The 15733-nt window shown below is 44.0% G+C and overlaps 1 protein-coding gene across 4 annotated transcripts in view; it reads left to right on the top strand.

Moving 5' to 3' along the window:
* Gemin5 (gem nuclear organelle associated protein 5) overlaps nt 1–15733 on the top strand; it is a 46460-nt gene that overhangs the window by 14365 nt on the left and 16362 nt on the right. For all 4 annotated transcript variants that reach the window (XM_031350866.1, XM_031350863.1, XM_031350864.1 and 1 more), the window contains exons 10-18: nt 2366–2448; nt 3476–3612; nt 5221–5294; nt 5721–5902; nt 7628–7767; nt 8582–8753; nt 10808–11029; nt 13929–14042; nt 14404–14526. In XM_031350866.1, the coding sequence (XP_031206726.1) occupies nt 2366–2448; nt 3476–3612; nt 5221–5294; nt 5721–5902; nt 7628–7767; nt 8582–8753; nt 10808–11029; nt 13929–14042; nt 14404–14526 (1247 nt within the window). The remainder of the gene's footprint in view (nt 1–2365; nt 2449–3475; nt 3613–5220; nt 5295–5720; nt 5903–7627; nt 7768–8581; nt 8754–10807; nt 11030–13928; nt 14043–14403; nt 14527–15733) is intronic.

Below are 15733 nucleotides of genomic sequence, written 5' to 3'. Positions count from 1 at the left end.
AGAGAAAAGAAAGGAAAGAAAAGAAAAAGAAACACTGAGATAAACCAGTGGGTTTTGTACAGCAGTTTCCAGATTCACATCTAGGTGAAGAACTCATGTAGAAACACACCCGAGCCTTTTCCATTTTATCTGGGGTTCTTGAATCAGTTGCAGGGCTAAGGAGAGGAGTTGACTGGGCCTTCTGATCCTTCTGCCTCCACTTTCCAAGTTCTAGGATTACAGGCATGCATTTTCTTATATAATGTGTTTACTTTAGTGAGTTGATGTATACTAGGTCAAATATCACTTGTTTTTTTTTTATTTTTGTTTTTTGGAGACAAGAGTTTCCCTATGTAGCCCTGGCTGTTTTAGAACTCACTCTGCCCAGGCTGACCTGGAACTCACAGAGATCTGCCTGCCTTTTCCTCCCAAGTTCTTTTTCTTTTTGAAATATCATCTTACTAGGTGTCCCTGGCTAAAGTCAGGGCTCGTGTCTGGCCTGCTTTGATCTTGTTTTGACTGTGGCTTCTAATGAGTTCTCAGTTACATTTGGGGTTTGTTTTGGCTCAGTCTGTATATTGGACAGAGTTGCCCTGGTTACAGGTTAGACTTGCTTGTTCATCACAGCAGCCCCTTACCACATATGGCTGAAAGTGGTTGAAATTCCATGCATTTAGAAATATAGGTCTTTGTTTATACTGGCCACATTTCAGATCACAAGAGCAGTGTGTGGCTCAGGTTGCTTCTTTGTAAAAGTGGGAGTGGCGTGGACTCAGTATCCGTCACATAGGACGAAGCAGAAGACCTCAGTGTGTAAGTTAAATCCTGCAGGAACTCATCCATGCTCACTGACTGCATCCTGTCTGCTGCCTCCACACCACTGCAACACCATGGATGATTGGCAGGCCACACGGCTGCAAAGCTGACCTGCTCACTGTCCCTTTAGGAAAAGGATACAAGAGCCATTTCTATTTTAATGCTGCCCTCTTTGCATGTCCTCCCTCCCTTCGCCATACCTCTCTTTGTCTCTTTTCTTTGCTAGGGATCTGTCTTGGTTAGTTTTATACTGCTGTGATAAGACACATGACCACGGCAACTTACAAAAAAAAGTTTAATTTGGGATTCACAGTTCCAGAGGGTGAGTTCATGACCAGCGTGACAGCAGGCAGTTAGGCATGGCACTGGAACAGTAACTGAGAGCTCACATCTTGATCCACAAGCATGAGACAGAGAGAGCTAACTGGGAATGGTGCTGGCTTTTGAAACCTCAAACCTCACCCCCCAGTGACACACCTTCATCAAGGCCACACCTTCCTAAACAGTTCCACATAGAATTCAAACATAGTAGCCTTGGGACTGCTCTCGTTCAGACCACCATAAGGCCTCATGGATGCTAATCATCCAAGTCGAATCCTCAGGTCTATGCAGTGCTTTAAGTATTTGTGTAGAACCTACATCTGCTTAACTACTACTCCTTTTTGCTTAAAGTGTATGTAACTAAACAAGATTGTGTTGATTTAAGTAGGACTAAATCACCCCATAGGCTGACTAGTCATCCTACTGCTAGTTAAGCCGTGTGTTAGGATGGAAAATGTCACTGTTAGGTGATCAAGATGGCTTATTTGGATTTTTTTTTCTTTTTTTTGTTTGAGCCAAAGAGGTAAGTACCATCTCTCAGAGTGTTCTAAATGTGTCCAATACTTCAGTCAGTAGCATAGCTCTGTCAGCCCCAGTTGTGGAGTTCTAAATCCATACCTAGACTATGATTGACACTAAAAAGTCATAAAAGTGCTGTCTTTTCCACCTTAACACCCCCTAAGAGCTAGGCCCCCTGAAAGACAGTAAAAAGCTTTAGTTGTCTGTCTGTCTTCAGGTTTTATGCAGTGTAAGAAGGTGATGTTGGCTAGTTGGCTTGGTGGTGCATACCTCTAATCCCAGCATTCAGAAGACAGAGGCAGGTGGACCTCTGTGAATTCCAGGATAGCTAGATCTACGTAGCAAGACCCTGTCTCAGAAAGAGGGAGGGGCGCTAACGGCAGAGCATGGAGGTGGAGTGGCCCTTCAGCTTGAGGTTGGATGACTGTGGTTGTCACAGCCCTTGTACTCCTTCATAGCTACAGAAATGCCAAATGTTTGACATCGTTTTGCTGTGGGCTGTTTAGACAGACAGAAGAGAAAAGTCATCCTAGCTGGGACTTGTTTTGGTAGTGGACATTATTACCTAGTAAGTTAAGTGCTTGCTTTTTAGAACTAACTATATTGGACAAAGGTCAACTGTTTTTCTCTAATACAAACAACCAAATGTAGAGTAAGGACCTTTCAGAGGAAGATGGTCTCTTTTCTAGTGGGCCTCTTTCTTCAGATCATTCTGTTTTCCCATCCACAGACCTCCACAGATTTCAAGCACATATCATAAGAAGACTGTATATAGGTTGGCTTGGGGGCCACCAGTGCCCCCCATGTCACTTGGTAAGTGTATGAGTCATTCTTAACACAGCCAAGTGTATTTTTCCACTTTAATTCTAGAATCTGAAAGCTGAGGTCATAGATGTTGTAGTATAGTCACTGTGTGCTTGTGTAGTGGTCTATGAGAGCAGCAGATGTGGGTGGTCATGATGGTGAAAAGGAAAGCCTGCACTCCTGCCTCCCTTAACTCTGAAGTATTGCTCTTCTCCTGAACCGGGACTTTCACTGTGCAGAATCACCTTAGGCTGGGTGCTGGCCTCTTAATTGCTAAGGCCTTTATCTTTCTCTTCTGTAGCCCTGCCTCTCCTCATTTCCCCACCCTGGCCACTGCTGCTTTCCCTAAAGTAGTATGTCTTTCTTATCTTTAAAATGAGTCAGAAGTTTCCATGCTCTTTCTTACTTTGTTGGATTCCATAGCACTAGCTTTATGCAGAGTAGAGGGTTGCCTTGCAAATACCAGGATAGCTCTACAACTAAGGGCTGTGCCTCGAGACCTGGGAAGTCCTGAACTCTGTATTTGCACAAACAATTAAGAATCATTTTGGCCAGGCAGTGGTGGCGCACGCCTTTAATCCCAGCACTTGGGAGGCAGAGGCAGGCAGATTTCTGAGTTTGAGGCCAGCCTGTTCTACAGAGTGAGTTCCAGGACATCCAGGGCTACACAGAGAAACCCTGTCTTGAAAAACTTTAAAAAAAAAAAAAAGAAAAAAAGAAAAAAAAAAGAATCATTTCTGGAAGAAAAATGACTTTGTCATTTGAGACTATGACGTTTCCTCTGGTCAAATCTTTAGTGTCACTGCTCTTGAATGTCAGAAAGCCTGTATGTTGAACACAATATCCCAGAAATTAACGATTCATTTTCTTCTGCCCACACTGTCTAGATTGGTAGGCAGGTGGCTTTGTCCCAACATACTGGATCACTTCCCATACTAAGCCCTTTGTGTTAACAGTATGATGTGCTGTGCTAATGATGTAGCTGGGGAAGCGGGTATGATGGGGAAGTGAGAAACTCAAGAGTTTTCTTTCATAGGAGGAGAAGGAGACAGGCCTTCCCTCACCTTGTACAGCTGTGGAGGGGAAGGCATTGTGCTACAGCATAACCCCTGGAAGCTCAGTGGTGAGGCCTTCGACATCAACAAACTTGTGAGGGACACCAATTCCATTAGAGTAAGTCCCAGTGGCTGAAGTCCACCTGGCTTCCTTCCGTTTTCTGGCTTCCTTCCGTTTTCTGCCTTCCTTACTCTAGGCTGTCTGTAACCATGCCCGTCATGCTTTGGCCAGGCTTCTCAGATAGTTGACTAAGCTATTGGTGAGTTTGTGGGTTGCCTGCTATCCCTTATAAGTCCTCATCACTGAGTAAAGCAAAGAACTGAGTGGAGGGGAGTGGCTTAACTGTGGTGGTAATGATAAAAAATCTTCCAGAGCTTCACTGTATGGATGGCGTGGAACTCACTATGCACACCAGCTGGCCTCAAATTCAGAGATGCACCTGCCTTTGCTTCCTAAGTGCTGGGAGTAAAGATAAGCGTCCTTTGAAGCTGAGTGCTCTGCTGACAGTAACTGTATGTGGTTGTGCTCAGCCTCATCTGCTCTTTTCTTTTGAAGCCCAGGTTGGCTTCAAGTTCCTGATCCTCCTCCTCAGCCTCCCAAGTGCTGGAATTACAGGGGTGTGCATACACTCAGTCACACATGCACAGCAATACAGAAAACGCTCTTGGGTCTTATGCCTAGATCACACTGAGTCACATTTGTTTTAACTTTGCGCCAGTGGATTTGTATGACTCAACTAGGTTCCCTCTCTCTCTCTCTCTCTTTCTCTCTCTCTCTCTTTCTCTCTGAAATAGAATCTAACGTAGCTCAGACTAGCTTCAAGCTTGGTTCCTACCTCCACAGATAATAAATGTTGAGTTTTTGGTTTTGGTTTGGTTTGGTTTTTAATTTTATTTATTTTATGTATGTGAGTACACTGTACCTGTCTTCAGACACACCAGAAGAGTGCATCAGATCCCATTACAGATGGTTGTGAGCCATCTGGAAGAATTGAACTCAGGACCTCTGGAAGAGTAGTTTGTGCTGAGCTGTCTCTCTAACCCCATGTTGAGATTTCTTTACCCTTGAAAATGAGCAGCTTTAATTACTGCTTATCATTTTTTGTATAATTACCATAAGGTAATATAATCATAAATCATACTTGAAAGGCTGAAAGCCCCAGTGTAGGGGAATTCTAGGGCCATGAGGTGGGTGTGGGTGGGTAGGTGGGGGAGCACCCTCCTAGAGGCAGAGGGAGGAGGGATGGGATGGGGGTTTGCAGAGGAGAAACACACAGGCTAGGGCATGCATCCATGCTTGTAAACAACATATATATACAGACATAATTAAAATAATATTAAGAAAAAGCAAATAAGCAGGCAAGGTCCTAACAGGAGCCTAAAGAATAGCTGATCTGCTTGTGAGCAGGGGAAGAGTGACAAGGTGCTGGCAAGCGTGCCCTTTGCTGAAGGACTGTCGAGGGAGAAGGGACCCTTTTGGTTCACTTTACTCTGCAGGATTGAAGGCTGCAGACAGTACTTACTGGCCACTCTGTTCCGTTTAAGAAACTGTAGTCAGATAATACTTGTTGTCAGTAACTTAGCAAAGTGTGATGTTGGTCTATAAAAGTGCCCTTCATAATTAGAGCATGTTTTAACCCCAGGGATGTCTTTTTCCTCATTGTTTGTAAGATGAAGAGTGGGAAGAAAATGCTTTTACCCATGCCTGGCTTGTTTTGCTTTCTAGTACAAGCTGCCTGTGCACACAGAGATCAGCTGGAAAGGAGATGGCAAAGTCATGGCTCTTGGTAATGAAGATGGGTGAGTGAGTCCTTTACAAAGCTCTCTGATTGCAACATTCCCTGACTGGCTAAGGCTTTCTGCAGTGCCAGTTGTAGCCCTGTTGCATTCTGTAGTAGGATTCACTGTGGATATCCTCAGCTGATCTGGACTCTGCATATTTGGGAAGACAGAATTGTTAAGTCTTTACAGCTCAATGGTAGTGTCTCCCTACCCTGTGGACTGCTGGAGTCCGGCTGTGTAATGTTTGTTTGTTACTATAGTTATAGTCCTTCAAATGTTAGTTCACAATTCCGTCAACCACACCTCCTCCCTCAGCACCTCTGCCAGGAATAGTGTGTCCCATGCTTTCTATCTGACCTTCCTGCACTGAGAGAAGGGGCAGGACATTAGCACAAATTATAACTTGATGAGCCATTGTTCTCATCCTGTTGTATCTTGTTCCAGATCAATAGAAATATTCCAAGTCCCCAACTTGAAATTGCTCTGCACCATCCAGCAGCACCACAAGCTTGTGAACGCCATAGTCTGGCACCATGAGCATGGCAGCCGTCCAGAGCTGAGCTGCCTCCTTGCTTCTGGCTCCAACAATGCAGTCATCTACGTGCACAACCTGAAAGCTGTCCTAGGTAACACTGACTTCTGGCCTGGGGTGAAGCAGGAGTTTTGAGACAGGGGCTTATGTTGCCTGTGTACAAGGTTGGCCTCGTGTAGCCTTGAACACTATCCTCCTGCCTGTGCCTTCTGAGTGCTGGCTTGCACCTTATAATTCATGTCCAACTATAATCTGGGATCCTGTGCCTAGGAAAAGATCCCTTAAAACATAAGTATAGAGACTTTACAGATTGGTTGGGGTTTTTTTGTTCTTTTGGAGGGGGTATTGGTTGTTTTTGTTGTTGTTTTGGTTTTGGTTTTGGTTTTTTCGAGACAGGGTTTCTCTGTGTAGCCTTGGCTGTCCTGGAACTCACTCTGTAGACCAGGCTGGCCTCGAACTCAGAACTCAGAAATCCCCCTGCCTCTGCCTCCCAAGTGCTGGGATTAAAGGCGTGCACCACCACTGCCTGGATGCTTTTGTTTTTTAATATTCTTAATTTTATGTGTTATGAGTGCCCTGCTATATGTACATCTGCATGCCAGAAGAGGGCATCAGTCCCTTTATATATGGTCATGAGCCATCCTGTGGGTGCTGGAAATTGAACTCAGGATCTTGGGAAGAGCATCCAGTACTCCTAACCACTGAGCCATCTCTCCAGTCCCCCCCACCCCACCCCCTTTTTTAAGATGAGGTAACCTGCCACCAGCAGAGCAGACCATATTACCAAGAAATGTCGGATTTCTTCAGGTAAAGGAATTGATGGTAACTAGAAATAAGAACATTTGTTTGGTGGTTGTTCTTGCTGTTTTATTTAGTATTTTCTCATGAGAGGCTTCAGATGATCTCTTACTACCTGGAATCCTGTGTGAATGGATATGTACAGGACGGAGTGCTTTTGTGTTGGTATCTTTATGTAGCACAGTTCCTGTGTAGCCTGCCTGTCAGGCCATCTGTGATCTACATTCATCCTTAACAATTCTTAAATTTAGCCGGGCAGTGGTGGTACATGCCTTTAATCCCAGCACTTGGGAGGCAGAGGCAGGTGGATTTCTGAGTTCGAGGCCAGCATGGTCTATGGAGTGAGTTCCAGGACAGCCAGGGCTACACAGGGAAACCCTGTCTCGGAAAACCAAAAAAAAAAAAAAAAAAAACAGTTCTTAAATTAAAGAACTTATAATTACAGTTATTACAGTTATGTCATTTCCATCCTTTCCTCCCTCCAAACCTTCTATGTGCCCACCTTGCTCTCTTTCAAATTCTTGAGCTCTTTTTTTTTTCTTTAATTATTGTTGCATATACATGTTCCTAAGTGTATACAGTTCCAGTCTGTATAGTGTTGCTTATATGTTTGTGTTTTTAGGGCTGGTGATTTGATGTTAGATAACTAGTCGATGTGTCCTTCCCTGGGGAAGACTGCGTTTTCCTCTCAGAATTTCTAAGTTGCCTATAATTCTTTATCTGGGGTAGGCATCATAAGTCTTTGCCCTTGCATATTTGAGCCTTCTCCTTTCTACATTAGTGTGCCTCGTGGTGTCATCTTTGTTCAGGTCATGGTTGAGCAGCCATATTGGTGAGACCTCATGGTGTTTTAAAGGAGACACAATCTCACAGCAAATTCCCTGGTCCTGTGGCTCTTATAATCTAGTGAGCTACATTCTTCGTCATTGAGATCTTACAAAGCTTTGCCTCCTTCCATGTTCTGTCTTCCTGTGTGTCCTTCCTGTGGCTGCTGTTGTAACTTCTTCCCCTTGCCCTTCAGAAAGCAATCCAGAGTCTCCAATAACCATCACAGAGCCCTACCGAACCCTCTCGGGGCACACAGCCAAGATTACCAGTCTGGCGTGGAGCCCACATCATGATGGAAGGCTGGTATCTGCTTGCTACGATGGTACAGCTCAGGTACTGTGTGTTCTTGATCCAGGAGTCCTTAACTGTAAAGTCTGACTTAATCTCTCTCCTCTTCCCTGTTTTGGATTCTTTTCATTTCCCTCTGTTGTCTGTGGAAAGAGGAGCTGGAAGACCTTGTAGTTCCATCATACATTTTGCCTTACAGTCAGTGTGGTGACTTCCGAGAGAGAGAGAGAGAGAGAGAGAGAGAGAGAGAGAGAGAGAGAGAGAGAGAGAGAGAGAGAGAGAGAGAGGAGGGAAGGGAAGGGAGGGAGGGAGGGAGGGAAGAGAGTGTATAAGAGAAAGAAAGTGGGCAGGAGGAGATGGAGACAGATAGAAACACAGTACGAGTCATTGTGCATGCTTGAGGGGTGGGGGAGCCAGGAAAACGTGTGGGTGTTGGTGCTTTCTTCCCATCACATAGGTCCTGGGGATTGAACACAAGTCATTAGACTGAGCAACAAGTGTCTTTTCCACTGAGCTGTCTTATGATCCTATACACAAAGCTTTAAGCCTATTGTTTCAACCTGCTGTGCTGGGATTGTCGGTGTGGGCCACCGGGCAAGCTCCCAAGGACAAATATTAACACAGTTCTGGTTTGAGACAGTGTGTTCCACAGAGCAACAGTGGATAATTTCCATAGGAATGCCTCTCACACATGCTCCTCCACTGGGAGATGGTGTTGTCACATGAATGCCTTAGAATGAGTACAAATCACATGAGAAATAAAATCCCATCATGAGTGTATTTGTAACTGAGAAGATAATGTCCCAGAGCAATAGAATAACCAGCAGTTGTCCATTCTGTCCCACTGCTGTGGTTCTAGGTGTGGGATGCCCTCCAGGAAGAACCTCTGTTCAATTTTCGAGGACATCGAGGCCGGCTGCTATGTGTCGCGTGGTCCCCAGTGGATCCAGAATGCATCTACTCAGGTGCAGATGATTTCTGTGTCTACAGGTGGCTGACCTCCATGCAGGACCATTCCAGGCCTCCTCAAGGTTAGTTTAGAAAAAGTTAGAGAGAGCCTACACACTGTTTTTTCTGATTTTCTTTTTCTCTGCCTTAGTAATTGTTCTTCTGAACCCACCTAGCATCAGTAGGATGGGTCTGCAACCTACAGGGCCAAGGAGAGCACTGCCAAATTGTAAAATGTGTGGCTGAACTCCTGTCAGTGTTGTCAGGCCTCATTCTTCACTCAGAAGGATTAGGAAATGAAAGAACCTACAACATCTTATGCCAGAAAGAAAAGATGTACTTGGGCTGGGCGGTGGTGGCGCACCCCTTTAATCCCAGCACTTGGGAGGCAGAGGCAGGCGGATTTCTTGAGTTCGAGGCCAGCCTGGTCTACGGAGTGAGTTCCAGGATAGCCAGGGCTACACAGAGAAACCCTGTCTCAAAAAAAAAAAAAAAAAAAAAAAAAAAAAAAAAAAAAAAAAAAAAAAAAAAGAAAAAGAAAAAAGAAAAGATGTACTCAACCAACTGAGACGCATCAAAGTATGGGGATCAGCTTAAAAGGAATCTTGCTAAACAAAAGGGGAACAGTTGGGAGGCTTAGTCAGGATTCTAAAAGAACAGAACTGATAGAACAAAGCACACACATGGGATTTATTAGAGTGGCTTACAAGCTGTGGTCTGGATAGTCTGACAACAGTAGATGCCTAATGGAAAGGCCAAAGATCCAGTAGTTGTGCAGTGCACAAGACTGCTCAGCAGCTCCAGAGCTAGTCTGGGAAGACTCCTAGACAGCTGCTGTCTTCAGTCTGTTGACTCTGGTACTGACAAAAGAGCAAAGGCTTTCCATGTCCTTTTACACAGACCCTGAGGGTGTGGCCCAGGTTTGGATGGGTCTTCTCATCTCAGATCCAATCCAGAAAAGCCCTCACAAAGCTCAGCATAGTAGCACATGCCTTTAATCACAGCACATGGGAGGCAGAAGCATGAGGATCTTTGACTTCAAGGCCAGCCTATTCTACATAGCAAACTCCAGGACAGTCCTCTCTCAGAAAATTAAAAGAAGATCAGAGAAAATTGCTCACAGGTGTGGCCCCACTTTTTGGATTTTAGTTGATTGCTTATGTGCTCAGGTTGGCCAGCATAGAGTAAAGGGACTTGCCAAGCAAGCCTGTCAGCCTGAACTCAGCCTCTAGGACCCATATAAAGATGGAAAGAGGGAAGTGACTCCAGGGTCCACCTTTGACTTTCTTTTTTTTTTTTTTTTGGTTTTTCGAGTCAGGTCTATAGCCCTGGCCTCGAACTCAGAAATCCATCTGCCTCCCAAGTGCTGGGATTAAAGGCGTGCACCACTGCCTGTACATCTTTGACTTTCATGGGTGTGTTGTGGCATGCCTGGTGATCAGCAGGAACCTGGAGCTGGGAAGCCAGAGCATGTACAAGGCAGGTGGGAGTCTTAGGTCAAGAGGACACTTTCATATCTGGTTTGTGGTGGGAGTGCTAGGTTACACTGCTATGAATCTGTCAAAAGCAGTTGAAAAAATGATAAAAATGAGCAAACAATAAACCCTTGAAGAAAGAAAGAGAGTAGTACTGAATACTGTAAACTAGTTAAGTGTCAGGTTCCAGAATCACAAGGAAGTCTAGTACTTCTTATAGGCCTCTCCTGAGAACCAGTTCTGTTCAACAGTGCATTCCAACCAGGGAATCACAAGTGCTCACTGGTTGGAATAGTGACTGTCCCAGTCAAGAAGCTAGAACTAGAGGTGTAGTAATGGACAGCAGACACTGTCAGGACACTCATGACATGATTAAAATAACCATAAAAAAAGCATTTACTAACTAGCAGGTACCCCAAAGGAGTGCCTCTCTGGCCAGTTGAAAATGTAGTCTACCCCATGAAGAGTGGGGAGACATGAGTAGAATTGATGGGTTCCAGGAGGGTTGACCTCTGATGGAGGATGTGACTGTGACATTATGTGGAGTGCAGGAGGGTGTGCAAGCCTGTCAGAGAGTGGTATGGACTCTGGAGGGTCTCACTAAGGTGCTTCTGACCCACAGTGTGTATTTTAGTCTGTTATTTTTATTGTGGTCTTTGTAGGGAAAAAATGTATTGAACTAGAGAAAAAACGGCTCTCTCAATTTAAGCCAAAGCTTAAAAAAAAGAAAAAACCTACTTTGCGACTGCCTGTAAAGCAGGATTCATCCATTGGCAATGAAGATGAGAGTGTGAAGGAAAACTTAGGACCTTTGGAGAACGGCTTGTCAGACCAGGATGGTGAAGAGGAAGCCCAGGAGCCAGAGTTGCCTCCCTCTCCCATGGGTAGGTGCTTAGAAAACACTGTCCAGCTCTAGTCTCTCTCCTATATTCTTGCTCTCTTGCCTCTTGCCTCTTGCCCCCTTGCTCCCCATGCCCCTCCCTCCCCTCCACGTGGTCATGGCTGGCCTCCACTTATCTACTCTCTCCTTCTCTATGCCTTTCTCTGCCTCTACTACTATCTTCATTCCCCTCTCCATGACCTAAACAAACTCTATTTTACACAAAAAAGAAAAAGAAAAAAAGAAAACACTGTCCATACTTGTGTCATTTTTTTGTTTTTTGAGACAGTTTCTCTGTATAGCCCTGGCTGTCCTGGAACTGACTCTGTAGACCAGGCTGGCCTCAAACTCAGAAATCTGCCTGCCTCTGCCTCCCAGGTGCTAGGATTAAAGGCATGTGCCACCATTGCCAGGCTATATTTTATTTTTCTAATAATTCTATATTCATTTCACTTCAATTAGATTAAACTTTGGGGGGGTCGTTTTTCAAGACAAGGTTTCTCTGTGTAGCCCAGGCTGTCCTGGAACTCACTCTGTAGACCAGGCTGGCCTCAGAAATCCGCCTGCCTCTGCCTCCCAAGTGCTGGGATTAAAGGCGTGCACCACCACCGCCCAGGTTTTTTCTTTGTTTGTTTTTGTTTTTTTTTATACTTGAGTCTTAATACACCAAGTCCTTCCTCAGTTGTGTAGCTTCTGTGTCAAATGAACCTTTACAAACTGTTAGCATTGTTTAAAGGGAATATAGTTGGTCTTGATTTTTAAGATTTATTTTTGTTTCATGTGTGCAAGTGTTGCCTGAATCTGTCTGTGTACCACAAAAGTGCAGTATCCATAGAAGCCAGAAAAGAGCATTGGATCCCTTAGTGGAATTATGGACAGTTGTGAACTGCCGTATGGGTGCTAGGAACTGAACCCATGTTCTTTGCAAAAGCAGCTAACCAGTGCTCTTAACTTTTGAGCCATCACTCCATCTCTTTAAAAGGTTAAATCTCTAAATGCCTCTTTGATGTAGTGGGTGGTTGTGGTGGAGACTGTGGGCACAGTGAGATATGGCAGTGTGTGAGCCGAGGTGTGAATGGAGAGGACACATCCATGAAAGAAAACACTTTCCCTTCAATGGCTGAGCTTAAATGTAAACTACTTACAAGCAAGTTTTCCCTGCCCAGCCTGAGGTCGGGCTTAACTTCTCTTACAGCAAAAACCTAAGAAGGGTGTCATAGTCACTGTTCTGTTGCCATGATGAGAAACCATGACCAAGGCAGGTGTTATAAAAGAAAATGTTTAGTTGGGAGCTTGCTTATAGTTTCAGAGGCTTAGTCTAGTATCTTCATGGCAGCACTCATGGCTCTGGAGCCATAGCTGAGAGCTGTATCCTGATTCTAAGACGATGAGAGAGAGAGATTGGGCCTAGCATGGGCATTTGAAGCCCCAAAGCCCACCCCCACTGACACACTTCCTCCAACAAGGCCACACCTGTATGAGCCTATGGGGCCATTCTTATTCAAAGCATCATAAAGGATTAGTACTTTATTTCAATTCAACAATGTCATTTGTCTTGAAATGCATGTGTCACTAAGCTCTCATATTGTAATCTTTTGCATGTTTGAAGAGAAATGACTGTTGTCTTAGGGTTTTACTGTTGTGAACAGATACCATAACCAAGGCAACTTTTATAAAGACAACATTTAATTGGGGCTGGCTTACAGGTTCAGTCCATTATCATCAAGGTGGGAACATAGCAGCATCCAGTCAGGCATGGTTCAAGGGGGAACTGAGAGTTCTGCATCTTCATCTGAAGGCAGCTAGGAGAAGTCTGGCTTCCAGGCAGCTAGGAGGGGGGTCTTAAAGCCATGCCCACAGTGACACACCTACTCCAACAAGGCCACACCTCCTAATAGTGCCACTCCTTGGGCCAAGCATATACAAACTACCTCAGCTATTTATAGCTAAAATAGCACTTTTGTTCTTTTACTATCTTAAGTTTGGAAGTCCAAACTTTCTTAGCCCAAACTACTATCTTGTGTTTATACCTGTTAAAATGAGTGATTAAATACAGATTAATGTATTAATGATTTATGATTATGATTATGATTAAACATTTATGATTAAATATAATCTGATTTATGTTGAATTCTGATATTTCCATGTAGCAAGATTGAAATTGCCAAAGCAGAGGTATCTCTGACCTCCATCCTAGATTGTGGCTGGTGGACCCATAATTTACCATGTTTATACATTATGTCTATCAGAATACTTTTTATCTTGGGGGTTAGTGAGAGGGCCACTGGGGAAAGTGCATGCGGCACAGTCCTGGGATTGATCCTGGAACCCCCATGGAAGGTGGAAGGAGAGACCTGACTCCAAAGCATTGTCTTGACCTCCACGTACTGTATGAACACATAGTGTGATAATAGTTTCAAATGTTGTATCATATAAGGGCTAAACAAAATATCCTTTGCCTTCATAGGTCAGAAAACAGTCTGTGTGCTTAGGATTGTGACTGTCACATATGCCTGCTCTTCTCTATTAGGGAAACCTTTTCCTGTTTGTGCAGTGGTGCATAAGTTATCTGACAGGTAGCTTGTCATGTGAGCAGTTTCGAAATCAATGTCAGGGCGATAGATTTAGACACTCCTGAATCGTAGTCAAGCACAGTTGCTGGAACTGGATGACTGAGCCTGTTAATGCTCTTGAAACAACAACTAGACTCCACAGTATATTTTGAAACAGAGTCTCACTCTGTAACAATAGTTGTTTGTCCTGGGACTCACAGTGTAGCCCAGGCTGGCCTCAAATGGTAGTTACCCTGCCTCAGTATCCAGAATGCTGAGGTCACATGTGTGAGTCCCCATGTCAACTGCCGTTCTTGTCTCAAACCTTTTCTGTTTTTTCTCTTGATGTAGTTTATGGAGAACCTGTTTCCTGCACTGCCGTTTCCTTAGGTTTTGAAAAGTCAAAAGTCACTGTTAGTAGCAAAGCCACCTCACTGAAAAAGGAGCCACCTAAAGAGAAGCCAGGTCAGTATCTTCTAGCAGCACGTTTTACTGAACATTCCTAAGACCTGTGCTCAAGAGAGCTTTTGTGTAAGCATGGGGTATTCTGATGCTGGCTGTGATTATGTGTTGGGCATCATTTCAGTGTTTGCTTTTTCTCACATTTCTGAGCACTTAAAATGTCCTAACACTTGTTGATAGCACTTGTTAATGTTAGCAAGGCATTTAGCATGTTTTATGAACACATACCAGCCAATGTGGTATAAAAGCTGTCTGGGAGTGAAGCTTGCTCTTCCACAGGCTGTACCCTCGCTGCACACATCTGTGGTCCTTCAGTTCTGTCTCTGACCTGTCTCTGATACTGTGTACTGTTGGTGCATTTCAGAAGCCTTGCTCAAGAAGAGGAAGGCTCGTTCCATGCTCCCTCTGAGCACCAGCTTAGACCACAGGTCCAAAGAGGAGCTCCATCGAGACTGTTTGGTACTAGCCACTGCAACACATGCCAAAGGTACCAAGCCTGCCCCTGTACTTGCACATGCTCAGTTGATAGTGCTGCTATGTGTTAAGGAAACAAGCAAATATCTAAGATTGCTGCTGCCTGCACTTTTCTCCCAGTTTTCCTTTTCCTTGGTCTCCCTGCCCCACTGCCATAACCCTGTCTTTCAGTCTACTGCTCCTGTGTCCAATCTGTCACCCAGATATCTTTGTGCCACATTCAGCAAGCATCTATACACATCTTGCTGTAAATTTGCTTTCCATTCTTCCTCACCAGTGTCTTTAGGTTTAAAAAAAAAAGTGTTTTCTCACTAGAAATGCCTCATAATCATAATGTGGCAGTTACTTTTAAGTACTTCTCAAGGTTTTACTTTTCAAGTGATTGTTGGTTTTGTTTATTATTTTGGTATCTGAGCAACTTAGCGTTTTTGTTTTGAATTCAATGTGTTGAAAAGAACAGCACAATAGAACACAAGTCAAAGAGTCCAAAGAAAGCGCCTCCTGTGCCCATCCCACTGCCTACTGTGTTTTTTTTTTGGTTTTTTTTTTTTTTTTTGAGTTCTGAGGCAGCTTAGAGCATCCTTGGTTAACAATAGTTAAACTTATTGGGAACTAGGGGTTTTTAAAATATTCTCAGATAGAGTGGGCACTCTGGGTAGAGTCCAGAACCTTCACAAGCTAGGCAAGGCCTCCACCATTGAGACACACAGACATAATTGACTGTTTTTAAAGGTTAGAGAGAGAGTATTGAATCCTTTTGTGATAGGTCTCAGGGAAGTCTTTGTTCCTGTCTGCTTAGCACTGGGATTAAAGGTGTGCAATAGCCTGCCTGGCTTCTAGGGAAATATCAGGATACTCTGGTTAGTTTGGATTTATTTTTTAACAGTATTTTTTTTTTTAAAGATTTGTTTATTTTATGTATATGAGTACACCATCACTCTCCCCAGATACACCAGAAGAGGGCATCAGATCCCACCACAGATGGCATGAGTGGTTGCTGAGAATTGACCTCTGGAAGAGCAGTTGGTGCTCTTAACCACTGAGCCATCTCTCCAGCCCCAAAATAGTATTTTTAAGACATGTTGCATTTGCAGTCCTCTTTTAGTATTTTTCTCTCAAGCCTTTCTTAGCCCAAACTACAAAATGTTATTGTCTCATTGGATTTTGCCCAAGCTGAGTTTTCTTTCTTTGCTTTTTGGTTTTTTCAAGACAGGATTTCT

This window comes from Mastomys coucha, unplaced genomic scaffold (assembly GCF_008632895.1).
Source record: "Mastomys coucha isolate ucsf_1 unplaced genomic scaffold, UCSF_Mcou_1 pScaffold5, whole genome shotgun sequence".
NCBI classification, from domain to species: Eukaryota; Metazoa; Chordata; class Mammalia; order Rodentia; family Muridae; genus Mastomys; species Mastomys coucha.
The sequence above is the reverse complement of the archived record's forward strand: the minus strand, read 5'-3'. Positions and strand labels throughout refer to the sequence as shown.